Source organism: Hordeum vulgare, chromosome 2H, assembly GCF_904849725.1.
Source record: "Hordeum vulgare subsp. vulgare chromosome 2H, MorexV3_pseudomolecules_assembly, whole genome shotgun sequence".
NCBI classification, from domain to species: domain Eukaryota; kingdom Viridiplantae; phylum Streptophyta; class Magnoliopsida; order Poales; family Poaceae; genus Hordeum; species Hordeum vulgare.
In genome coordinates, this window is record NC_058519.1 from 11,253,706 (window position 1) to 11,279,653 (window position 25,948).

Below are 25,948 nucleotides of genomic sequence, written 5' to 3' on the forward strand. Positions count from 1 at the left end.
TCGGAGGAGGATTACCTACCAGCCAATCTGGCTGAAAGCAGGACTGGCTAGCCCCACACACCTCCCCCTGCAGCTGAGGAGACCGGGGAGGTGGTATCCAGGGACCACCACCCCCCCCCCCCCCCCCGCCCCCGCGCGCGCGTGCCGAAGACTACGACCGGGGTTGATGACATTATGGTTGAGGTTAACACTTCGGCCACAAAGGACCAGGAGGATGAGCTCCTCCCTGCGACAAAGGAGGGAGGGCCTGGACCTTCTAGGTCTCCTCGGAGTACAACTCCGAAGGGTCCTCCCTCTCCGGCACCATCAGTAGTAGTCTCTCCGCGAAGGGAGACTGCTACGGCACACCCGGAGCCATCCACGATGGAGCCACTCCGAACTGGATGGCCTAACTTAAGGGACGAAGGTCTTAATGATCCTTCCGTTCGTAAAGAATGCCACACTCATCTGAGTGTGGTATTGCAAAGCATTCAGTCCGTTGACAACGGTCTGAAAGAAGCTTTCGACACGCTGCTAGCAGGCATGAAGGTAATCCACTTGCTTTTTCCTTTTGTAATTATAAATTGTCTAAAAGCAATATTATGCCTAGTAGCCCCCAAATCATGTGTGAGTTTTAAAAACTCAAGCGGGGGTCAGGATAGTTCGGAAAAAGTGCATGTAACCCCCAAGGATCTGGTGGGTTTATGAGAAACACCCTATCACAGGATTTTGAAAAAATCTGAAAACTTATAAAGTTTAAAAAATGCTTTACTGCAGGCTTTTATATTAGCCACAGCCCCCAACTCCGTGGAGTTGGTGGAAATGAATCGGAAACTGAAGGTTTTCGAAGAGGAGCTGGTTGAACACGCTCAAAGTAAGTGCCCAAGTTTTAGCTCTCTTATTGAATTGTTTCTTATGTTTGTCTTTAAGTATATGTTGTTTGGATGACTACCACGGTTATTGTTGTTGACGTTGATCGTTTTAAAGCTGAACATCGGGTACTTATCATTTCCGTTAATCAAGCCGTGCTCTTTGTGCTAACTACATAGTTGCCTTTGCTGTTTTATTTTGTAGGCTCGCCTCCCCACATATGGTCAACTTGAGAATCTCTCCTATTATACATTTAAGTAAACTAGTGCAGGCTGCTCAACTTTTGTGGAAAGGCTGTGTTATTGTGGGAGTAGCATATATAGAGAGACAGTGACGGATTGCCATTTGGATTTTGAGAACTCTGATAAATGATTCTTACGTTTGCACTCCTCTCTCCGAGCCATCACTTGGAAACAAGGCTATGTTGGCCGACATGTATTAGTTTTGCAAGTTGAACATGTACGGTGCTTTTTTTGTCCAGAATTATTTGTCGGGAAAATTGATGCATCTAAATATATTTTAATTCTGGATAACAGACGAGTTTGTAAAGAGTTATGCGCGGAAAGGAAATTTAAATCTCATTCAAAACTACTTCCTCCGACCCATAATGTAAAACGTTTTTGTAAGTTAGCATAGCTTGCAAAAACTTATATTGTGGAGCGGGGGGGCTAACATTCAAAATTCAGGATTCAGCTTGTCCGAAAGCTCTGACCGGGCCTATTTTTCAAACCCATTCAAAACCAAAATTCAAACTTCAGGAGTCAACTTGAGTGAAACCTCTGACAGCTTATCTGTTTGTGCCTCGTAATTGGAATGTTTTGGGATCAGCTACTGGGTGATATATTGGTGCAGTCGGTAGAGAAAAAGATACATTTTGTGGGCTTCGATCGATGCTGAGATTCAGAGCCTCAAGTGCTGCTGCTTGAGTGCAGACGAGACCTTGTAGTGCCGCTGGATCACCTCCTCCGCCGTCGTGCTGCTGTACCGCAAGCTGCCGTCGCCGTCGGTGACGATCGGCTCTATCACCGTCGTCGACGATGCGGTGCGGTCCGTCCGGAAGAAGCACGCCACCGAGACCCGCGGTCCCACGCCGTTGGCCACGACGCGGTGCTCCACGCTCTTGAACCTGCCGTTTGACATGATCTGCAGGAAGTCCCCGACGTTCACCACCAGCGCCCCCGCCACCGGCGGCACGTCCACCCACACCGGCTGCTTCTGTTTTTCGCCGCCATCGGCCTCGTGGTCGAGGAGTATCTGGAGGCCGCCGACGGCGTCCTGGAGGAGCACGGTGAGGTAGTTGGCGTCGGAGTGCCGCGGGGTGCCGAGGGTGAGGTGCGGCTCCGGGCACGCCGGGTAGTAGTGGCAGGCGAGGCTGACGCCGTCGAGGCACCGGTGCTCCTCCTCGAGGTGGCCGGGGCGGAGGCCCAGCGCCTCCGACAGCAGCCCCAGCAGCGTCCGGCCAAGCCCCTCCTGCAGCAGCCGCGCGTACTCCGGCGCGACGCTCCTGCACGCCGACGGGATCTCCTCCGGCGCCGGCAGCTCCATGAAGAGCGTGTCGCGCCAGTTGGCCGCCCGCGACTTGAACAGGTTGAGGTTGCTCTGGTACCGGACGCGCCGGCCGAGGTCGCGGGTGTAGAACGGCGCCTTGGCCTCCACCGGCTCCTCGAAGAAGCCGCGCACCGCCGCGAGCATCGCCGCCGTGGCCGCCTCCGGCACGCCGTGGCCGACCACCTGGAAGAAGCCCGCCGTTTCCACCGCCTCCCTCACCTGCGCGACCACCGCGGCTCGCGCGGTGCCCACGGCGGACAGGTCGATGACCGGGACGGTGAAGCGATGGGGTCGAGGCGTGGCGTCCGGGAGGGACTCCGGCGGGTGGTGGAAGATGGACGGGACGGCGGTGACACCCCCGTCGACGAGGCCCTTCACGCCGGCCTTGGTGTCGTCGAACGCCTTGAGGTCGAGGGCACGGAGGTTGTCGGCGGAGGCCATGGACGCGCGCTCGGTGGAACTCTTGAGTTTGTGCGCGCCACAAGTGGAGTAGTCGTGGCTCTCTCTTTATCCAACGTCTAGTGGCTGCACATATATTCGATACATGCTGCTGCCGCGTCACCCACCACTAATATAAATGAATGATTCGGTGCAAGCAAAAAGCTACTGAATATCAAGAAATAATAGCCAGAAGCGTAGTGCGCATTTGTTTGCGCATATACTGGTATGGGACAAGATTTTACTATAATAGCACTACTTATGCAATATATACATGAAACAAAACATTAATGTACAGATTTATATTTTTAAAATAATTCATTATGTTGATTACAAAGAATACTTAGTTTTGATTGTGAATTTTTATATCACATAGATTAATAACTGATGAACTGTGCGGCATGCACATGAGTTTCTTTTGCAAATATAACCTTGTGTACTACTCTCTCTGTACCTAAAAAACTATAGTTGAAACGAATTAGTCTAGTTCTTTCCAGCTACAATTATTATTTAGGTATAAAAAAGTATTAACTTGGGGTAAAAATATTGCATGCCATGAAGATGAAATGGACTACTCAACCGAACCACCGTCGGCCACCACCTGCAGATGGGAGGGGAAAACATAACATGCCTGCTAAGTAAGAGGTTGAGAATACGTATCACTCAGAGAAAAAGTAAGAGGTTGAGAATACCACTCACACTAGTAGAAAATGAGTCTTTCGGTCGAAGCCCAAAACCATATTAACCGTGGGAGAATATATATATATGTCATAGTTAATTTACGGTTTCTTGATCAATTCATAGGATATGAAAATTGCATAGGATAGCAATATGTTTCATTTGAATCCTAAAGATAATTTTCTCTTTAGTTGTACTGAAACATGTTTCCTTATTGCAGCAGTATGTAACATGTGTTTCATTTTAATTTGTTTCTGTTGTAGTAGTGACAAACATTGTCCAGAACTCATGGACTTCCTTCACAGCGGCATCACTTTTGCTACCGTTGACATAACGAACGACAAGCTGAATATGAGGTACAGCTTCGGTATTGAGATACCAACTGGTTGTCTCATTGATCTCCAAACGGTATTCAGGCTTCGACATGTCAGGACTTAATATGAAGACCAATTTCCCAAAGTCTCAGCACAAACTTTGGGAGAAGGCCCCACTTGATCGTATCAACATTGAGTATGCACCAAAAGATGCATACGTTTCATACGAGTTGTACTGCAAGATTCGAGTCGTCAACTATGGCCAGCGTCACCTCGAAGAAGTTGGACATTCTGATTCATACGATTCAGACGAGTAGTGTTCTGAACGTCGAACACTTGTATATATATCTATGGTAGCTATTATTATGTACTGTTTGGACTAGTATCATGTACTGTTTGGACCAATTTATATATGTCTAGTTTCTGTTTGTGCCATTATAGTTTCCAAATTTGAATGGTTTAGCCCTTTCTAACTTTATTTGCTACTTTTGAATGGTTTAGCCCTTTCTAACTTCATGGTATCATGCATTTTGACCACATATATATACAAAAAGTCTTCAGTTCAAATAAGTTCAAAAAATGAAATCCCTTTTGTAACAGATCTGTTTTTGATTAAAACAGTCATTTAAAAATGAAAGACCATTAGTCCCATGTGGCATGCAGCGGAACCACATGGCGTGCAGCGGAACCACGTGGCGTGCCGCGGAACCACTTCTGTTGTGGGGTCGCTTTTCCTTCTTCTCCTTGTGCAGATATTTTTTATGCATTAGGGAAAGAAGGAATAGCGACCATCATCGACGGTCGAAAAATCAGGTGAGGGAGTGTCCACCATACATGAGAGAAGAAGAATGTCGACTGTTGTTGTGGGGGTTGCTTCTCCTTCTTCTCTTTGTGCTAGATATTTGTTATGCACTAGGGGAAGAAGGAGTAGCGACCATCATCGATGGTCGAAAAATCAGGTGAGAGAGTGTCCACCATATATGAGAGAAGAAGAATGTCGACTGTTGCTGTGGGGGTCGTTTCTCCTTCTTCTCCTTGTGCTAGATATTTTTTATGCACTAGGGTAAGTAGGAGTAGCGACCATCATCGACGGTTGAAAAATCAGGGGAGCTAGTGTCCACCATATATGAGAGAAGAAGAATGTCGTCTCTTGTTGTGGGGGTCGCTTCTCCTTCTTCTCCTTGTGCTAGATATTTGTTATGTGTCTTTGAATGGTGCATTTTGAACACACAAAAAGTATGGAGTTTAAATAAGTTCAAAAAAATGAAATCCCTTTGTAACGGATGAGTTCTCGTTTGAAACTCTGATACTTCGAGAAAGATTGTCCGTTTTGTACACGAAGTGCATCCAGTTTTTGCCCTAACCCTCTCAACTTTCTCTCACATGCTATGTGGGTGAAGTGATGATACCATGCCAACTTGGAACCTTTTTAGAGTTCATTTCAAATGCTTTTCAATTTCATGGTCTTATAACTCAAAATAATCAGTAAATGCATGAAAAATAACAAATGAAGTCAGAAAGGGTTGTAAATTGATGATGTGCCTTTGAATGGTAGATTTTGAACACAGAAAAACTATGGAGTTCAAATAAGTTCAAAAAAAATGAAATCCCTTTGTAACAGACGAGTTTCCGTATGAAACCCTAATACTTCCAAAGAGATTGTCTGTTTTGTACACGAAGTGCATCCAGTTTTTGCCGTAGCCCTCTCAACTTTCTCGCACATGCTATGTGGGTGAAATGATGATACCATGCCAACTTGGAACCTTTTCAGAGTTTATTTCAAATGCTTTTCAATTTCTTGGTCTTATAGCTCAAAATAATCAGTAAATGCATGAAAAATAACAAATGAAGTCAGAAAGGGTTGTAAATTTATGATGTGGCTTTGAATGGTGCATTTTAAACACAGAAAAACTATGGAGTTCAAATAAGTTCAAAAAAATGAAATCCCTTTGTAACAGACGAGTTTCCGTATGAAACCGTGATACTTCGAAAGAGATTGTCCGTTTTGTACACTAAGTGCATCCAGTTTTTGCCGTAACTCTCTCAACTTTCTCGCACATGCTATGTGGGTGAAATGATGATACCATGCCAACTTGGAACCTTTTCAGAGTTCATTTCAAATGCTTTTCAATTTCATGGTCTTATAGCTCAAAATAATCACTAAATGCATGAAAAATAACAAATGAAGTCGGAAAGGGTTGTAAATTGATGATGTGCCTTTGAATGGTGCATTTTGAACACAGAAAAACTATGGAGTTCAAATAAGTTCAAGAAAATGAAATCCCTTCGTAACAGACGAGTTTCCGTATGAAACCCTGATACTTCGAAAGAGATTGTCCGTTTTGTACACGAAGTGCATCTAGTTTTTGCCGTAACCCTCTCAACTTTCTCGCACATGCTATGTGGGTGAAATGATGATACCATGCCAACTTGGAACCTTTTCAGAGTTCATTTCAAATTCTTTTCAATTTTATGGTCTTATAGCTCAAAATAATCAGTAAATGCATGAAAAATAGCACATGAAGTCAGAAAGGGTTGTAAATTGATGATGTGGCTTTGAATGCTGCATTTTGAACACAGAAAAACTATGGAGTTCAAATAAGTTCAAAAAAATGAAATCCCTTTGTAACAGACGAGTTTCCGTATGAAACCCTGATACTTCGAAAGAGATTGTCCGTTTTATACACGAAGTGCATCCAGTTTTTGACGTAACCCTCTCAACTGTATCATACATGCTATGTGGGTGAAATGATGATACCATGCCAACTTGGAACCTTTTCAGAGTTCATTTCAAATGCTTTTCAATTTCATGGTCTTATAGCTCAAAATAATAAGTAAATGCATGAAAAATAACAAATGAAGTCAGAAAGTGTTGTAAATTGATGATGTGGCTTTGAATGGTGCATTTTGAACACAAAAAAACTATGGAGTTTAAATAAGTTCAAAAAAATGAAATCCCTTTGTAACAGACGAGTTTCCGTATGAAACCCTGATACTTCGAAAGAGATTGTCCGTTTTGTACACGAAGTGCATCGAGTTTTTGCCGTAACCCTCTCAGCTTTCTCGCACATGCTATGTGGATGAAATGATGATACCATGCCAAAATAAAAGACAGGCGCAATGCTCACCTGCACGTTGCTTAGCTTTAGGCCAACGTGCAGGTGAACAGTGCGCTTCTCCCTTCATCGTCTCTACACTCACGGCTTATAAACAAAAATTATCATAGAAGTAATATATAAGAATTATCATAAAACTATATATAATTTTTTTACAAACTTTAATAGAAAAAAGAATTATCATAAAAAAAATAAGTAATTATAATTTTGTTCAAAACATTAAAAGCAAAAAGAATTATCATAAAAGAAAATAAATAAGTAATTAGAATTTTGTTACAAACTTTAATAGCAAAAAGAGTTATCATAAAAGAAAATAAATAAGTAATTAGAAACAAAAAAGAAAGCAAAAAAACTGGGGAAAATTAAAATAAATGAATCAACTAAAAAGCTTTTATAAACCTCTAGTATTATTGAAACTAAAATTATATAGAATTTTGTTACAAACTTTAATAGCAAAAAGAATTATCATAAAAGAAAATAAATAAGTAATTAGAATTTTGTTCAAAACATTAAAAGCAAAAAAGAATTGTCATAAAAGAAAATAAATAAGTAATTAGAATTTTGTTACAAACTTTAATAGCAAAAAGAATTATCGTAAAAGAAAATAAATAAGTAATTAGAAACAAAAAAGAAAGCAAAAACAGGAAAAAAAATAAAAAAAAGTGCCACCTACATGGCCATCACGGCCTCCATACGACTAGAAACCCATTACTAGGGCCAGGATGCAGGCCCGTAGTAGGCCCAATAGGCCCACAAGCACAGAGAGTGATTTTAGGCCTATAAGCCTGCAGTAGAGAGGAGCTCGAAGTGGTTGGTTCGGCAGGGCTTATAAACCACTCCGAGCCCCTCTCGGCTAGCGAGGTGGGACTAAACATAGCACCGCACCGCGCAAGGCCTTTGGTCCTGGTTGGTGGCACCAACCGGGACTAAAGGGAGGCATTGGTACCGGTTGGTGCCACCAACCGTGACCAAAGGCCTCTACTTCCTGCCCTTTGGGCTGCTGAAAAGAGGCCTTTGGTCCCGGTTTGTGCCACTAACCGGTACCAATGCCTCTGCTTCCCGCCCGTCGGGCTGCTGAAAAGAGACCTTTGGTCCCGGTTGGTGCCCCCAACCGGGACTAAAGGTGGGGCTATATAAGCAACAATTTAGAAATTTTGATCTCTCCCCCTCTCTCCATTCGATCCCGACGCCGCCAGGTTGCCCCGACTCCGTCTCGCCGTCTCCGTGTCCGCCTCGCCGTCACCGTCGTCGCCCTGCGCCGCCCCGACGCCATCGCCGCCCCGCGCCCCGTGCCCCGCGACGCCGCCGGCCCCTGCCCGTCGCCGCCTCGCCCCGGCCCGCGCCACACCTCACCGTCAACCGTCGTCACGCCGCCCCGCCCCACGCCGCACCTCGCCGTCGCCGTCGCCGTGAGCAAAGATTTTTTTCTGTTAAAAGATTTTTTTTGGTGATATTATTGTTGAATATGCATGTTTGTATGTTCATATATATGCAAAGATCGAATATGTCAAAAGGTGACTATGCATGTTTATATGTTCATATATATGCAAAGATCGAATATGTTCATATTATTGGTGATTTTTTTGGTGATATTATTGTTGAATATGCTCCTCATGTGCACGATTTTCTTTCCCAGCTCAACTAAGATATTCCCTCCGATCAATGTTAGTTGGCGCCGAACTAGTACAAAAAATAAGTAGTAAGAATCATGTTCCTGTATCTGAAAATATGTAGCGTGAGAAAAGCTTCTATATTATAGGATGGAGATAATATGTGTGTACCACAATGTGAATGCTTACCGAGGACGTGCATGACCCGTTGAATGCGTGTGAAGTTGAAATGAACAGGGTCCAGTTGAAGAGCATCTTAGGAGCTTAAGATCGAATATGCATGTTTGTATGTTCATATATATGCAAAGATCGAATATGTTCATATTATTGGTGATTTTTTTGGTGATATTATTGTTGAATATGCTCCTCATGTGCACACTTTATTTAACTATGTATGATGATGATTAATTAGTAGGACTTGTTGTTATATATGATGCGAGCATGAAGAGTTATTATATATAGATGTTCAATTCTTTCGATATATTTAGTGTGTCACGATTATATTGTTGTTTACACACATTTACCATATTAAAACAGGAAATGTGTGATGATGGATATTGCGAGTGTGAATATTGCGGCGACTCTCGGGGTATGTGCGACATGCCTCACCTGCGAGACGATAGGTTCTTCAGCATGAAGCTTGACGAGAACGGCGATATCTACCTCCCTTGCCATGCAAGAAGATATGTGTTGGAGAGGCTCGGTTTCGAAGACCGCAAGAGAATTGAGACGAAGAGCGCTAAGCTGAGGACTATACATGGTCACACATTTGTTATCCAAGTATTTAATTCAGTTTTTCAAACAGAATTTGGGTGCCCAAAGTTGGAAGATCTTTGCAAGGCATATGGACTTCAGAAGGGAATGGAAATCACCTTCGATCTTCGTCCTCAAGATAATATGCCAGACAACATCGACATTTGGGTGGTTGTCGATGATATGCTTCCTGTTTTACCTCCATGTGAGTTTCTCAACCATATTTGTCAAGTAATTTGCATTTATATTTATAAATAGTTGGTGTAGTCAACCTGTTTTCCTCTCGCAATTTACATGTCATGTGGTGTTTGTCGTGGGTATAAGTCTGACAGTAGAAGTACGGGGTACGAAAGTATATGGGCAGAGCCTTAGCTACGGCTAGGATGTATGAGTTCAGGCCCCTCTACGGTCGAGGTAAAAGCCCTACGTCTCAGTTCTCTTGGGAGCTTTGTGTCGAGTGTATGAAGGGATTACAGCAAGCGCCAACCCCTGTACCAGTGGTGAAGGGCGGCTTACATAGAGTGCGCTGCCCTTCATAATGGCCCGCTGGACAGGGGTGGAGTAGTGGCGAGTAAAGGCTGGCGTTACTGGTAACGTAAGCCTTAAATGCTAGTTATGGTGTATGAAAACGTATGACCGTTGCCCTCCTGGGAGTTTACGATGTACAGAGTGGATTCCAGTCGGTACGTTAGATATGCTCCGAGTGGATCATCGCCGAATGGATGATGGGGGCGTCTTTAGTTCAGTCGGAACTGTTTAAGGGCCTTGTCCCCTATGAAGGGTAGTCCTTGGGTAGGACCTATAGGGCAGACCTATGACCCTACCCTGGGACTATAACCCCATCATTAGTCCTCGAATGGATCGGGGCTGGAACGATGAAGTGATGTCCGGAGTTTGGAGCCGACTGGTATTGAGGTGATCTTAGCATTGTCTGCCTCGATCCATTTTATCTTTGCGGCTAGTGATCCGAGTGAATATGCAAGCGAAACGAACCGTGAGGGACCGATTGCTTCCGCATAATCTTTCGACGTGACCGGTCATACTGACAGCGCCGGATTTTCCGGGATTCTCAAATTTCGGTTGTCGCGCGCTCAGCGGGGATGATGACATCGCCATCAAGTAGATTCCGCCTCCTCGATTACCGTGTCGCGATCTTCTCCACTAATCTTGCAGCACCCGGTTGGGAGGATAAGATCTTCGGCCCACCTGTAGGTGACTCAGTCGAAGGCCTTTTAAAGCCTTCCTGGCAGACCATCCTGTTGCGCTGCTCGTCTTCCTACCATTGATCTCCCCCCACACGCAACTCCCTGCACACTTCTAGCCACCTCCTTCCCCTCCTCCTCTGCGGATCCATCGCCCTCGCCATGACGAAGGGGCAGACTAGCAAGCTTGAGGCGAAGAAGAAGAAGAAGGGGGCGGCCTCCACTCAGCGGCGGCAGCGGGCGTTGCCGGCGGGCTGGATCCAGGGGGACTTCCTCCCCTCCACGGTGAGGGAGACCGACGTGCTGGAGCTGGTGGAGCACAGCATGGTCGTCAATAAGTCTTGGAGGCTGCCGGAAGGCGAGGTGGAGCCGGCGCCAAGGGAGGGGGAGCGCGTCCTGCTGCTCAGCCACGTGGCTAGAGGTTTCTCCGTGCCTACCCATCCTTTCTTCTAAGGTGTTATGAACTACTTCGGGCGCAGCTCCATCACTTTCCGCCGAATGCGATAGCTCATCTTTCCGCATTCATCACCCTTTGCGAGTGTTTCATAGGATGTCCTCCCCACTGGGGGCTCTTCAAATATGTTTTCTCTGCTAGATCTCAAACGGTTAAGAAACTTAGCCAGTCTGATGATAAGACACACATCCTCCAACTCTGCGGGGGTTTAGGATTTCAGAAGAAGACGAAAAGTAGTTATCCCTCCCTTCAGCTATCCGAGTCGGTTAGGAACTGGCAATCGTCCTGGTTCTATTGCTAGGACATTGCCTGCCCGAATGCTCCGAGTGGGTTACCACCCTTTAGTTTAGACCGTCCGGGCCCTCCCAGGAAGCTAGCACTCTCTAAGGGAGAAAAAACCCAGATCCAGCCTTTGATCGATGCGCTGGTAACCGTCGTCCGGGACGGAGTCACCGGCATGGACCTGTTGGAGACTTTTCTGGGTCGACGCATCCAGCCGCTCCAGGCCCGAGATCACGCAATGTGGCATTACACGGGGCCTTCGGATACCACTCGGTCCCATCCTGAAGACTTGAGCGAGGAGACCGTGGGTGCGTGGGTCCGCAGCATCACGGGCACATGTGATAACCCCGTGGGAGCTCGGCGGTTGAAGGCCTTCCGCGCCCAAAATCCTCCTCCGAATGAGGTGAGTACATGTTGTCAAGTGCTTTTAACCTTCTCAGTTTTATTGCTTTTCTTGTCTCGCCGACTGACGTTGCCGACTGTGTTTTGTGCAGGAGTGGACGAACTGGCATTCTGCAGTCTCAAATGGGAATCCGGTCGAGGAAGAAGAAGGCAGCATGGACGGTAGCGTGGGTAGTGCCGAGTACGTCTCTGACAGTAGGGAGACGGAGGAGCAAACAGAAGAGGAGGAGGAGGAGAGTGAAGAGCAGAGCTCGTCACCCTCACCACCAGAATGCCTAACCAAGCACTGTCATGACCCCGCTGTTCCACCGGCTCCTCCCGTGGTCCCGAGTGCTCGGAGTGTGAAGAGAACCAGGGGTTCTTCTGCCGAGCCCGTGGATCAGCCGTCCAAGGTGGCTAAACCCAGTGGATCCAAACCTCGGAAAGCTGTGCCCCGAATGAGGGTCGCTGTTCCGGTCGCCTCAGCGTAAGTATCTTTTCTCTTCCATCTTCCTTTAGTATCCGATTGGACTCTTCTTTTTGGGAATTCATGTTTACCCGTCGAATGGATTTCACTCAACAGAGCTGCTACATCCGCCACCTCTCTACCGCGTCAGGGTGACGATCCCATGGACACTGATAATGTCGCCACGTCCCAGCAAGGTACGTTGTCACGACTCCGAGAGTTGTATTACCGTTTCACGAGTGATGTCTTTGATCTTGATCTTTTTCTGTATTTTTATTTTGTTCAGTCGGGCTTCCTTCGAAGGTGATCCATCTGGACAACGACGACCAAAGGAGATCGGAACCAGCTTTGGCACCTGTCCCTAGGGTTATCCAACCTGTTGCCAACCCCGCCATGAGCGTGCCGCCGACTCAGGCGGTGGCCTTCACGGCGGAACCGACTAGAGCAGAGCTCGGGATGCCCAGGGAGCTCGGGATACCTAGGGCGCCTTCTGCCACGCCGGGTCCGTCGACTGTTCACTAGGCTGCCCGACGCATCCCGGAAGACCAAGTAGGAGCCGCCAAGGACGCCATGGTACAAGTGTTGGAATTATGCCCTAGAGGAAATAATAAATATAGTTATTATTATAATTCCTGTATCAAGATAATCGTTTATTATCCATGCTATAATTGTATTGAATGAAGACTCATTTACATGTGTGGATACATAGACAAAACACTGTCCCTACCAAGCCTCTAGTTGGCTAGCTAGTTGATCAAAGATAGTTAGTGTCTTCTGATTATGAACAAGGTGTTGTTGCTTGATAACTGGATCACGTCATTAGGAGAATCACGTGATGGACTAGACCCAAACTAATAGACGTAGCATGTTGATCGTGTCATTTTGTTGCTACTGTTTTCTGCGTGTCAAGTATTTGTTCCTATGACCATGAGATCATATAACTCACTAACACCGGAGGAATACTTTGTGTGTATCAAACGTCGCAACGTAACTGGGTGACTATAAAGATGTTCTACAGGTATCTCCGAAGGTGTTCGTTGAGTTAGTATGGATCAAGACTGGGATTTGTCACTCCATGTGACGGAGAGGTATCTCGGGGCCCACTCGGTAATACAACATCACACACAAGCCTTGCAAGCAATGTAACTTAGTGTAAGTTGCGGGATCTTGTATTACGGAACGAGTAAAGAGACTTGCTGGTAAACGAGATTGAAATAGGTATGCGGATACTGACGATCAAATCTCGGGCAAGTAACATACCGAAGGACAAAGGGAATGACATACGGGATTATATGAATCCTTGGCACTGAGGTTCAAACGATAAGATCTTCGTAGAATATGTAGGATCCAATATGGGCATCCAGGTCCCGCTATTGGATATTGACCGAGGAGTCTCTCGGGTCATGTCTACATAGTTATCGAACCCGTAGGGTCTGCACACTTAAGGTTCGACGTTGTTTTATGCCTATTTGAGTTATATGGTTGGTTACCGAATGTTGTTCGGAGTCCCGGATGAGATCACGGACGTCACGAGGGTTTCCGAAATGGTCTCGAAACGAAGATTGGTATATAGGATGACCTCATTTGATTACCGGAAGGTTTTCGGAGTTACCGGGAATGTACCGGGAATGACGAATGGGTTCCGGGAGTTCACCGGGGGGGCAACCCACCCCGGGGAAGCCCATAGGCCTTGAGGGTGGCGCACCAGCCCTTAGTGGGCTGGTGGGACAGCCCAAAAGGGCCCTATGCACATTGGAAGAAAAATCAAAGAGAAAAGAAAAAAAAGGAGGAGGTGGGAAAGGAAAGAAGGACTCCACCCACCAAACCAAGTAGGACTCGGTTTTGGGGGGAGTCCTTCCCCCCTTTGGTTCGGCCGACCCCCTTGGGGCTCCTTGAGCCCCAAGGCAAGGTCCCCCCTCTTCCACCTATATATACGGAGGTTTTAGGGCTGATTTGAGACGACTTTTCCACGGCAGCCCGACCACATACCTCCACGGTTTTACCTCTAGATCGCGTTTCTGCGGAGCTCGGGTGGAGCCCTGCTGAGACGAGATCATCACCAACCTCCGGAGCGCCATCACGCTGCCGGAGAACTCTTCTACCTCTCCGTCTCTCTTGCTGGATCAAGAAGGCCGAGATCATCGTCGAGCTGTACGTGTGCTGAACGCGGAGGTGCCGTCCGTTCGGCACTAGATCGTGGGTCTGATCGCGGGATAGTTCGCGGGGCGGATCGAGGGACGTGAGGACGTTCCACTACATCAACCGCGTTCACTAACGCTTCTGCTGTACGGTCTACAAGGGTACGTAGATCACTCATCCCCTCTCGTTGATGGACATCACCATGATAGGTCTTTGTGCGTGTAGGAAAATTTTTGTTTCCCATGCGACGTTCCCCAACAGTGGCATCATGAGCTAGGTTCATGCGTAGATGTCTTCTCGAGTAGAACACAAAAGTTATTGTGGGCGGTGATGTGCGTTTGTCTGCCCTCCTTAGTCTTTTTTTGATTCCGCGGTATTGTTGGATTGAAGCAGCTTGGACCGACATTACTCGTACGCTTACGAGAGACTGGTTTCATCGCTACGAGTAACCCCGTTGCTCAAAGATGACTGGCAAGTGTCGGTTTCTCCAACTTTAGTTGAATCGAATTTGACCGAGGAGGTCCTTGGATGAGGTTAAATAGCAACTCATATATCTCCGTTGTGGTGTTTGCGTAAGTAAGATGCGATCCTACTAGATACCCATGGTCACCACGTAAAACATGCAACAACAAAATTAGAGGACGTCTAACTTGTTTTTGCAGGGTATGCTTGTGATGTGATATGGCCAATGATGTGATGTGATATATTGGATGTATGAGATGATCATGTTGTAATAGATAATATCGACTTGCACGTCGATGGTACGGCAACCGGCAGGAGCCATAGGGTTGTCTTTATACTAATGTTTGTGCTTGCAGATGCGTTTACTATTTTGCTAGGATGTAGCTTTAGTAGTAATATCATGAGTAGCACGACAACCCCGATGGCGACACGTTGATGGAGATCATGGTGTGGCGCCGGTGACAAGAAGATCGTGCCGGTGCTTTGGTGATGGAGATCAAGAAGCACGTGATGATGGCCATATCATGTCACTTATGAATTGCATGTGATGTTAATCCTTTTATGCACCTTATTTTGCTTAGAACGACGGTAGCATTATGAGGTGATCTCTCACTAAAATTTCAAGACGAAATTGTGTTCTCCCCGACTGTGCACCGTTGCTACAGTTCGTCGTTTCGAGACACCACGTGATGATCGGGTGTGATAGACTCAACGTTCACATACAACGGGTGCAAAACAGTTGCGCACGTGGAACACTCGGGTTAAGCTTGACGAGCCTAGCATGTTCAGACATGGCCCCGGAACACATGAGACCGAAAGGTCGATCATGAATCATATAGATGATATGATTAGCATAGGGATGCTTACCACTGAAACTATACTCAACTCACGTGATGATCGGACTTGAGCTAGTGTAAGTGGATCATGAACCACTCAAATGACTAGAGAGATGTACTTTTTGAGTGGGAGTTTAGCGAATAATTTGATTAAGTTAAACTCTAATTATCTTGAACATAGTCTAAGTCCACTTTGAATATATTTGTGTTGTAGATCATGGCTCACGCGACAGTCACCCTGAATTTTAATACGTTCCTAGAGAAAGCTAAGATGAAAGATGATGGAAGCAACTTTGTAGACTGGGCTCGTAATCTTAAGCTAATCTTACAAGCTGGGAAGAAGGATTATGTCCTTAATGCTGCGCTAGGAGATGAACCACCCGCTACGGCTGATCAGGATTTTAAGAACGCTTGGTTAGCACGTAAGGAGGACTACTCAGTAGTTCAATGTGAAGTCTTGTATGGCTTAGAACCGGGACTTCAATGTCGCTTTGAGCGTCATGGAGCATTTGAGATGTTCCAGGAGTTGAAGTTTATCTTTCAGAAGAACGCCCGGATCGAGAGGTATGAGACCTCCGATAAATTCTATGCTTGCAAGATGGAGGAGAACTCGTCTGTCAGTGAACATGTGCTCAAAATGTCTGGGTACTCAAACCGTCTAGCTGAGCTGGGGATTAAACTCCCGCAAGAGGCTATCACTGACAGAATCCTTCAATCACTGCCGCCAAGCTATAAAGGCTTTGTGTTGAACTACAACATGCAAGGGATGAACAAGTCACCCGGCGAGTTGTTTGCGATGCTGAAAGTCGCAGAGTCTGAACTCCGTAAAGAGCATCAAGTGTTGATGGTGAGCAAGACCACTAGTTTGAAGGGAATCGGCAAAGGCAAGAAGGGTAATTCAAGGAGGGGCGGCAAGCCTGTTGCCAATCCGACGAAGAAACCCAAAGTTGGACCTAAGCCTGAAACAGAGTGTTACTATTGCAAGGGTATGGGTCACTGGAAGCGCAATTGCCCCAAGTATCTGGCAGATAAGAAGGCGGCCAAAGAAAAATCAGGTATATTTGATATACATGTTATTGATATGTACTTAACCGGCTCTCGTAGTAGTGCCTGGGTATTCGATACCGGTTCTGTTGCTCATATTTGCAACTCAAAACAGGAACTGCGGAATAGACGAAGGCTGGCGAAAGATGAAGTGACGATGCGCGTAGGAAATGTTTCCAAGGTTGATGCAATCGCCGTCGACACAGTTTCACTTCAGTTACCATCAGGATTAGTTATGAACTTGAATCATTGTTATTTAGTGCCTGCGTTGAGCATGAACAGTATATCTGGATCTTGTTTATTGCGAGAGGATTACTCTTTTAAGTCAGAGAATAATGGTTGTTCTATTTCTATGAGTAACATCTTTTATGGTCATGCACCCAATGTGAGAGGATTGTTCATATTGAATCTTGATAGCGATACACACATACATAACATTGAGACCAAAAGAGTTAGAGTTAACAATGATAGCGCCATATTTTTGTGGCACTACCGCTTAGGTCATATTGGTGTAAAGCACATGAAGAAACTCCATGCCGATGGACTTTTGGAGTCACTTGACTTTGATTCACTTGACACGTGCGAACCATGCCTCATGGGCAAGATGACTAAAACTCCGTTCTCCAGAACAACGGAGCGTGCAAGTGACTTGTTGGAAATCATACATACCGATGTGTGTGGTCCGATGAGCGTAGAGGCACGCGGCGGATATCGTTATTTTCTCACCTTCACTGACGATTTGAGTAGATATGGTTATGTCTACTTAATGAAGCACAAGTCTGAAACATTTGAAAAGTTCTAGCAATTTCAGAGTGAAGTTGAAAATCATCATAACAAGAAGATCAAGTTCCTACGGTCTGATCGTGGGGGTGAATATCTGAGTTTCGAGTTTGGTGCTCACTTAAGACAATGTGGAATTGTTGCACAGTTGACACCGCCTGGAACACCACAGCGTAATGGTGTGTCTGAACGTTGTAATCGTACTTTATTAGAGATGGTGCGATCTATGATGTCTCTTACCGATTTGCCGTTATCGTTTTGGGGTTATGCATTAGAAACAACTGCATTCACTTTAAATAGGGCACCATCAAAATCCGTTGAGACGACACCATACGAACTGTCGTATGGCAAAAGGCCAAAGTTGTCGTTTCTTAAAGTTTGGGGATGTGATGCTTATGTCAAAAAGCTTCAGCCTGAAAAGCTGGAACCCAAAGCGGAAAAGTGCATCTTCATAGGTTACCCAAAGGAGACAGTTGGGTACACCTTCTATCTCAAATCCGAGGGCAAAGTGTTTGTTGCTAAAAACGGAGCTTTTCTCGAGAAGGAGTTTCTCTCGAGAGAATTGAGTGGGAGGAAGATAGAACTTGACGAGGTTGTCGAACCTCTCATCCCTCTGGATGGTGGCGCAGGGCAAGGGGAAACCTCTGTCGTTGCGACGCCGGTTGAGGAGGAAGTTAATGATGATGATCATGAAACTCCGGTTCAAGTTTCTGTCGAACCACGCAGGTCGACGAGACCACGTGCTGCTCTAGAGTGGTACGGTAATCCCCTCTTATCAATCATGTTGTTGGACAAAAATGAAGCTGCAAATTATGAAGAAGCAATGGTGGGCCCAGATTCCAACAAATGGCTAGAATCCATGAAGTCCGAGATAGGATCCATGTATGAGAACAAAGTGTGGACTTTGGAGGTACTGCCTGAGGGCCGCAAGGCTATTCAGAACAAATGGATCTTTAAAAGGAAGACGGACGTTGACGGCAATGTGACCGTTTATAAAGCTCGACTTGTGGCAAAGGGTTTTTCACAGGTTCAAGGAGTTGACTACGATGAGACATTCTCACCCGTAGCGATGCTTAAGTCCGTCAGAATCATGTTAGCAATAGCTGCATTTTTCGATTATGAAATCTGGCAGATGGATGTCAAAACGGCGTTCCTTAACGGTTTCCTTAAGGAAGAATTGTATATGATGCAACCCGAAGGTTTTGTCGATCCTGAGAATGCTAACAAGGTGTGCAAGCTCCAGCGATCCATTTATGGACTGGTGCAAGCATCTCGGAGTTGGAACAAATGCTTTGATGAGGTGATCAAAGCATTTGGGTTTATACAAGTGGTTGGAGAATCTTGTATTTACAAGAAAGTGAGTGGGAGCTCTCTGGCGTTTCTAATATTATATGTGGATGACATATTGTTGATTGGAAACAACATAGAGTTTTTGAAGAACATAAAGGATTACTTGAATAAAAGTTTCTCTATGAAGGACCTAGGAGAAGCTGCTTACATTCTAGGCATTAAGATCTATAGGGATAGATCAAAATGCCTGATAGGAGTTTCACAAAGCACATACCTTGATGAAGTTTTGAAGAGGTTCAAAATGGAACAGTCCAAGAAGGGGTTCTTGCCAGTTTTACAAGGTACGAGATTGAGTAAGACTCAGTGCCCAGCAACTGATGAAGATAGAGAGCATATGCGTTCTATCATGTATGCTATGCTGTGCACTAGACCAGACGTTAGCCTGGCCATAAGTATGGCAGGTAGGTTCTAGAGTAATCCAGGAGTGGATCACTAGACAGCGGTCAAGAATATCCTGAAGTACCTGAAAAGGACTAAGGAGATGTTTCTCGTGTATGGAGGTGACGAAGAGCTCGCCGTAAAAGGTTACGTCGATGCAAGCTTTGACACAGATCCGGACGACTCTAAGTCGCAAACCGGATACGTATTTATTCTTAATAGGGGTGCGGTAAGCTGGTGCAGTTCCAAGCAAAGCGTCGTAGCAGATTCTACATGTGAAGCGGAGTACATGGCTTCCTCGGAGGCGGCTAAGGAGGGTGTCTGGATGAAGCAGTTCATGACGGATCTTGGAGTGGTGCCAAGCGCACTGAATCCAATAACCTTGTTCTGTGACAACACGGGTGCCATTGCCTTAGCAAAGGAACCACGGTTTCACAATAAGTCCACACACATCAAACGACGCTTCAACCTCATCCGCGACTATGTCGAAGGGGAGGACGTAAATATATGCAAAGTGCACACGAATCTGAATGTAGCAGACCCGCTGACTAAACTTCTTCCACGGCCAAAGCATGATCAACACAAGAACTGTATGGCTGTTAGATTTATTACAATGTAATTCGCATGATGATGTGAGGGCTAGATTATTGACTCTAGTGCAAGTGGGAGACTGTTGGAATTATGCCCTAGAGGCAATAATAAATATAGTTATTATTATAATTCCTGTATCAAGATAATCGTTTATTATCCATGCTATAATTGTATTGAATGAAGACTCATTTACATGTGTGGATACATAGACAAAACACTGTCCCTAGCAAGCCTCTAGTTGGCTAGCCAGTTGATCAAAGATAGTCAGTGTCTTCTGATTATGAACAAGGTGTTGTTGCTTGATAACTGGATCACGTCATTAGGAGAATCACGTGATGGACTAGACCCAAACTAATAGACGTAGCATGTTGATCGTGTCATTTTGTTGCTACTGTTTTCTGCGTGTCAAGTATTTGTTCCTATGACCATGAGATCATATAACTCACTAACACGGAGGAATACTTTGTGTGTATGAAACGTTGCAACGTAACTGGGTGACTATAAAGATGCTCTACAGGTATCTCCGAAGGTGTTCGTTGAGTTAGTATGGATCAAGACTGGGATTTGTCACTCCGTGTGACGGAGAGGTATCTCGGGGCCCACTCGGTAATACTCGCACACAAGCCTTGCAAGCAATGTAACTTAGTGTAAGTTGCGGGATCTTGTATTACGGAACGAGTAAAGAGACTTGCCGGTAAACGAGATTGAAATAGGTATGCGTATACTGACGATCGAATCTCGGGCAAGTAACATACCGAAGGACAAAGGGAATGACATACGGGATTATATGAATCCTTGGCACTGAGGTTCAAACGATAAGATCTTCGTAGAATATGTAGGATCCAATATGGGCATCCAGGTCCCGCTATTGGATATTGACCGAGGAGTCTCCCGGGTCATGTCTACATAGTTCTCGAACCCGTAGGGTCTGCACACTTAAGGTTCGATGTTGTTTTATGCGTATTTGAGTTATATGGTTGGTTACCGAATGTTGTTCGGAGTCCTGGATGAGATCACGGACGTCACGAGGGTTTCCGGAATGGTTCGGAAACGAAGATTGATATATAGGATGACCTCATTTGATTACCGGAAGGTTTTCGGAGTTACCGGGAATGTACCGGGAATGATGAATGGGTTCCGGGAGTTCACCGGGGGGTGGGCAATCCACCCCGGGGAAGCCCATAGGCCTTGAGGGTGGCGCACAAGCCCTTAGTGGGCTGGTGGGACAGCCCAAAAGGGCCCTATGCGCATTGGAAGAAAAATCAAAGAGAAAAGAAAGAAAAAAAAGGAGGAGGTGGGAAAGGAAAGAAGGACTCCACCCACCAAACCAAGTAGGACTCGGTTTGGGGGGGAGTCCTTCCCCCCTTTGGCTCGGCCGACCCGCTTGGGGCTCCTTGAGCCCCAAGGCAAGGTCCCCCCTCTCCCACCTATATATACGGAGGTTTTAGGGCTGATTTGAGATGACTTTTCCACGGCAGTCCGACCACATACCTCCACGGTTTTTCCTCTAGATCGCGTTTCTGCGGAGCTCGGGCGGAGCCCTGCTGAGACGAGATCATCACCAACCTCCGGAGCGCCGTCATGCTGCCGGAGAACTCTTCTACCTCTCCGTCTCTCTTGCTGGATCAAGAAGGCCGAGATCATCGTCGAGTTGTACGTGTGCTGAACGCGGAGGTGTCGTCTGTTCGGCACTAGATCGTGGGACTGATCGCGGGATAGTTCGCGGGGCAGATCGAGGGACGTGAGGACGTTCCACTACATCAACCGCGTTCACTAACGCTTCTGCTGTACAGTCTACAAGGGTACGTAGATCACTCATCCCCTCTCGTAGATGGACATCACCATGATAGGTCTTCGTGCGCGTAGGAAATTTTTTGTTTCCCATGCGACGTTCCCCAACAACAAGTGGAGCTGATGGTGGGCGAAGCCAAGGGAGCATATGACTCTGTTGAGTCCCTGTACAAGAAGAGCTTGGAGCTTCGGGATGATATCCGAGTAAGTGCGCTAGTAAGTGTTTACATTCCTCTTGGTGCCCACTGGGGGTTTTGGCGAGATACTCGGATACAGTAGGTTAATTTTCCAGTGGGTTCACTCCGAGTGAACCCAGTGGGTGTAGTCCCTGAGACTTCTGCCGAGTGTTTGCACCGGCAGTTGTCTTTATATGCATTTTCCATAATCTCTACAGATCAGAACTGATCTGCCCGAATGGTACCAGTGGGGGCACGCCGAGTGCACCCACTGGGTGTAGTCCCCGAGAGTAGTGTTACTCGGGTCGAGTAATAGTAGTCTCATAGTGTTGTTGGTTTGCTATGGAGCTCAATGGGACCGACCTGTTCGAGCTTCATACCAGTGGGGTCACTCTCAGTGAACCCACTGGGTGTACTCCCCGAGACCGCTGTCGATTGCTTGCACCGGTAGGGGTCTGAAGAATCTTGAGTTTTGATTGTTTTGTCATATCTGTCGAGACTTTTTCCTTGTTGAATCTGGCTGATCCTCCCTTTGTGTCTCTTTGACAGAAGACTTGTGAAGTGGGATCGTCCTATAATGCTCTGATGGCTGAGAAGATTCAACTTGTTGCCGACTTGGAGGTAGCTGCGAATGATATGGCTGGCATGAAGAAGGCTCTCGCTGAACGAGAAAAATCTTTGGAGGAATCTTGGGAGACTAACAAGGCACTGTTAGCCGAGTTAGAAAATATGAAGAAGGAGAGATCTGACTGGGTAGGCCAGCTGAAGTCAATGAACGCTCGGTGCAAAGCGTAGGAGAAATACGTCGGTGACTGGGTGAAGAAGATGGTCGCACTGCTTGGTGGTAAGTTGCTTGCCGAGTGCTCTTTGACTTTGGAGTTCACTCCGCGCTTATTTTCTCCCTGTGTTTTCTTTCCATATTTCTGTCGGGACGTTGAAGCCGAGACCGCCGCAATTGAACCGGCGCTTGGGCAACCAAATATTCCACTCGGTGATGAAGCTAACCGGGACATGTTCCGACTGAATACCCGCCTTAACAAGGTGGGTCCTTTCGTTGGTCGCCTGATAGAAGTTGTCGGCCGAATTGACAAAGAGTTGTGGCCTGAAGATGACTCCCGGAATGAGATAGAGGGTTGATGACTCGACTGGAGGATGTTCCAAGCAGAGTGCAGGCATGGAAGAAGTCTGTCGCTCGGTGTGGCACGGACGTGGCGCTGTCTCTGGTCCGAGTGCACTGTAAGGAAGTCCGTGAAGACAAGCTGAAGACGTTGCAGGTCGCGAACACCAAGAAGCTTCGATTTGAAGACTTCATGGAGACCTTCCTCGACACGGCCACTCGGATTGCAGATGGAATCGACCTCGACACCTTCGTGGAGCCTGCCAGCCCCGGTGATGCTTGATTGACTTTATCCTGAACGCGCATTTACCTCAGTATGCCGAGTGGAGTTTGTATTAAACTTTGGCCACTGCTATTGGCCGGTACATTCGTGGCTCAGTGTGGATAAACTTGATTCACACCGAGCCTACTGATCGTTGAACTCAATTTGAATTCGAACCGGATCTTTTGCCCTTCTTTCGCTAAGTTTTTTTTGACACGATTTTGGCTCGTGCTTTTTGTTTAGGAAACTCAGCTAAGCCTCCGAGTGTAACTTGTGTGCCCACTCGGAGGAAGCTCTTTACTTAGGCAACTCTCGTTCACAGCTAAGTCCTCGAGTGTGACTTTTGGTGCACACTCGGAGTTAGTTGTTTGCTTAGGCGACTCTGGGTCGCAGCTAAGTCCCCGAGTGTGACTTTTGGTGCACACTCGAAGCAAGTTGTTTACTTAGGCGACTCTAGGTCGCAGCTAAGTCCCCGAGTGTGACTTTTGGTGCACACTCAGAGCGAGTTGTTTACTTAGGCGACTCTGGGTCGCAGCTAAGTCCCCGAGTGTGACTTTTGGTACACACTCGGAGCGAGTTGTTTACTTAGGCGACTCTGGGTCGCAGCTAAGTCCCCGAGTGTGACTTTTGGTGCACACTCAGAGCGAGTTGTTTACTTAGGCGACTCTGGGTCGCAGCTAAGTCGCCGAGTGTGACTTTTGGTGCACACTCGGAGCGAATTGTTTACTTAGGCGACTCTGGGTCGCAGCTAAGTCTCCGAGTGTGACTTTTGGTGCACACTCGGAGCGAATTGTTTACTTAGGCGACTCTGGTCCGCAGCTAAGTTTCCGAGTGTGACTTTTAGTGCACACTCGGAGCGAGTTCTTTACTTAGACGAATCTGGGTCGCAGCTAAGTCCCCAAGTGTGACTTTTGGTGCACACTCGGAGCGAGTTGTTTACTTAGGCGGCTCTGGGTCGCAGCTAAGTCCCCGAGTGTGACTTTTGGTGCACACTCGGAGTGAGTTGTTTACTTAGGCGACTCTGGGTCGCAGCTAAGTCCCCGGTTGTGACTTTTGGTGCACACTCGGAGTGAGTCGTTTACTTAGGCGACTCTGGGTCGCAGCTAAGTCCCCGAGTGTGACTTTTGGTGCACACTCGGAGCGAGTTGTTTACTTAGGCGACTCTGGGTCGCAGCTACGTCCCCGAGTGTGACTTTTGGTGCACACTCGGAGCAAATTGTTTACTTAGGCGACTCTGGGTCGCAGCTAAGTCTCCGAGTGTGACTTTTGGTGCACAATTGGAGCGAATAGTTTACTTAGGCGACTCTGGGTCGCAGCTAAGTCTCCGAGTGTGACTTTTAGCGCACACTCGGAGCGAGTTGTTTACTTAGGCGACTCTGGGTCGCAACTAAGTCTCCGACTGTGACTTTTAGTGCACACTCGGAGCGAGTTGTTTACTTAGGCGACTCGGGGTCGCAGCTAAGTCTCCGAGTGTGACTTTTAGTACACACTCGGAGTTAGTTTTGTAGACCGGAGTCTGCAAACGCGGAATAATTTTGAATCGGCAAGAAATTAATCCGCTTTGTATTACTTCGATGACATTTGTTCTTTACATTGTCTCTGTCGGCGGTTATGTGTAGAAGCGCTTCAGTAGATCTCCATTCCATGCTCGCGGCTCGTCCGTCTCCCCGTCGAGGTTGTAGAGTCAATACGCTCCGTTGTTCAGCACCTTATAAATGATGAACGGTCCTTCCCAGGCGGGAGCCAACTTGTGTGGTCTCTGTTGATCCACTCGGAGCACTAGGTCGCCTGCTTGGAACGTGCGGCTCCTGATGTGCCGCGCATGAAATCGCCGCAGATCTTGCTGATAAATTGTTGAACGGATCAATGCCATCTCGCGCTCCTCTTCTAAAAGGTCTACTCCGTCTTGCCTGGCTTGCTCTGCTTCGGCTTCGGAGAAGAGTTCGACTCGTGGAGAGTTGTGAAGCAAGTCACTCGGAAGGACTGCCTCTGCTCCATACACGAGGAAAACAGGGATCGTCCTATCAATCTATTCGGAGTTGTTCGGAGGCCCCACAACACCGAAGGCATCTCGGTGACCCATGCACCGGCGGCATGTCCAACTTCCCGCAGGAGTCGAGGCTTCAACCCTTGAAGAATGAGTCCATTCGCCCGCTCCGCTTGTCCATTTGTTTGGGGGTGCGCAATGGATGCAAAATCCACTCGGATACCTTGGCCTGCGCAAAAACCTTTGAACTCATCCGAGTTAAAGTTTGTGCCATTGTCGGTGATTATGTTGTGTGGAACCCCGTATCTGGCGATGATGTCTCTGATAAATTTGATGGCCGTAAGGGCATCAAGCTTCTTGATTGGCTTGGCTTCAATCCACTTGGTAAACTTGTCGACTGCTACCAGCAGATGGGTGAATCCTCCTTGGCCTGTTCTGAATGGTCCGACTGTATCTAATCCCCACACGGCGAATGGCCAAGAAAGGGGAATTGTCTTTAGCGCGGATGTTGGCTTGTGGGACTTGTTTGAATAGAACTGACAACCTTCGCAATGGTCGACTATCTCTTTTGCCATTTCATTCGCCTGCAACCAGAAGAAACTAGCTCTGAATGCTTTGGCGACGATTGCCCTTGAGGAGGCATGATGGCCGCAGGTTCCTGGGTGAATTTCTTCCAAAATTAACCGACCCTCCTCAGGAGAGATACACCGCTGAAGGACGCCTGAAACACTTTCTCTGTATAACTTGTCATCAACGACGGTGAAGGACTTCGACCTGTGAACGATCAGCCTAGCTTGGACCTCGTCTTCCGGTAACTCTTGCCTCAGGATGTACGCAATGAATGGCACAGTCCATTCGGGAATGACAGCTAGAATCTCCATGACCAGGTCAACCACAGCGGGAACCTCAACTTCAGTCTGATCTGTTGAGCTCTTCGGTTGCAC

The 25,948-nt window shown here is 46.8% G+C and overlaps 1 protein-coding gene across 1 annotated transcript; it reads right to left on the reverse strand.

Annotated features, from left to right (window-relative positions):
* Nucleotides 1–1,582: 1,582 nt before the first annotated feature.
* On the reverse strand, nucleotides 1,583–2,915 carry LOC123429144 (DIBOA-glucoside dioxygenase BX6-like). Its single transcript, XM_045113206.1, has one exon. It carries the CDS (start codon nucleotides 2,836–2,838, stop codon nucleotides 1,750–1,752), a length of 1,089 nt encoding a protein of 362 aa, XP_044969141.1. The 5' UTR covers nucleotides 2,839–2,915; the 3' UTR covers nucleotides 1,583–1,749.
* Nucleotides 2,916–25,948: the final 23,033 nt, after the last annotated feature.

Coding starts and splice junctions, on each gene's coding strand:
- LOC123429144 (XM_045113206.1), bottom strand. CDS start 2,838: ATGGCCTCCGCCGACAACCTCCGTGCCCTCGACCTCAAGGCGTTCGAC.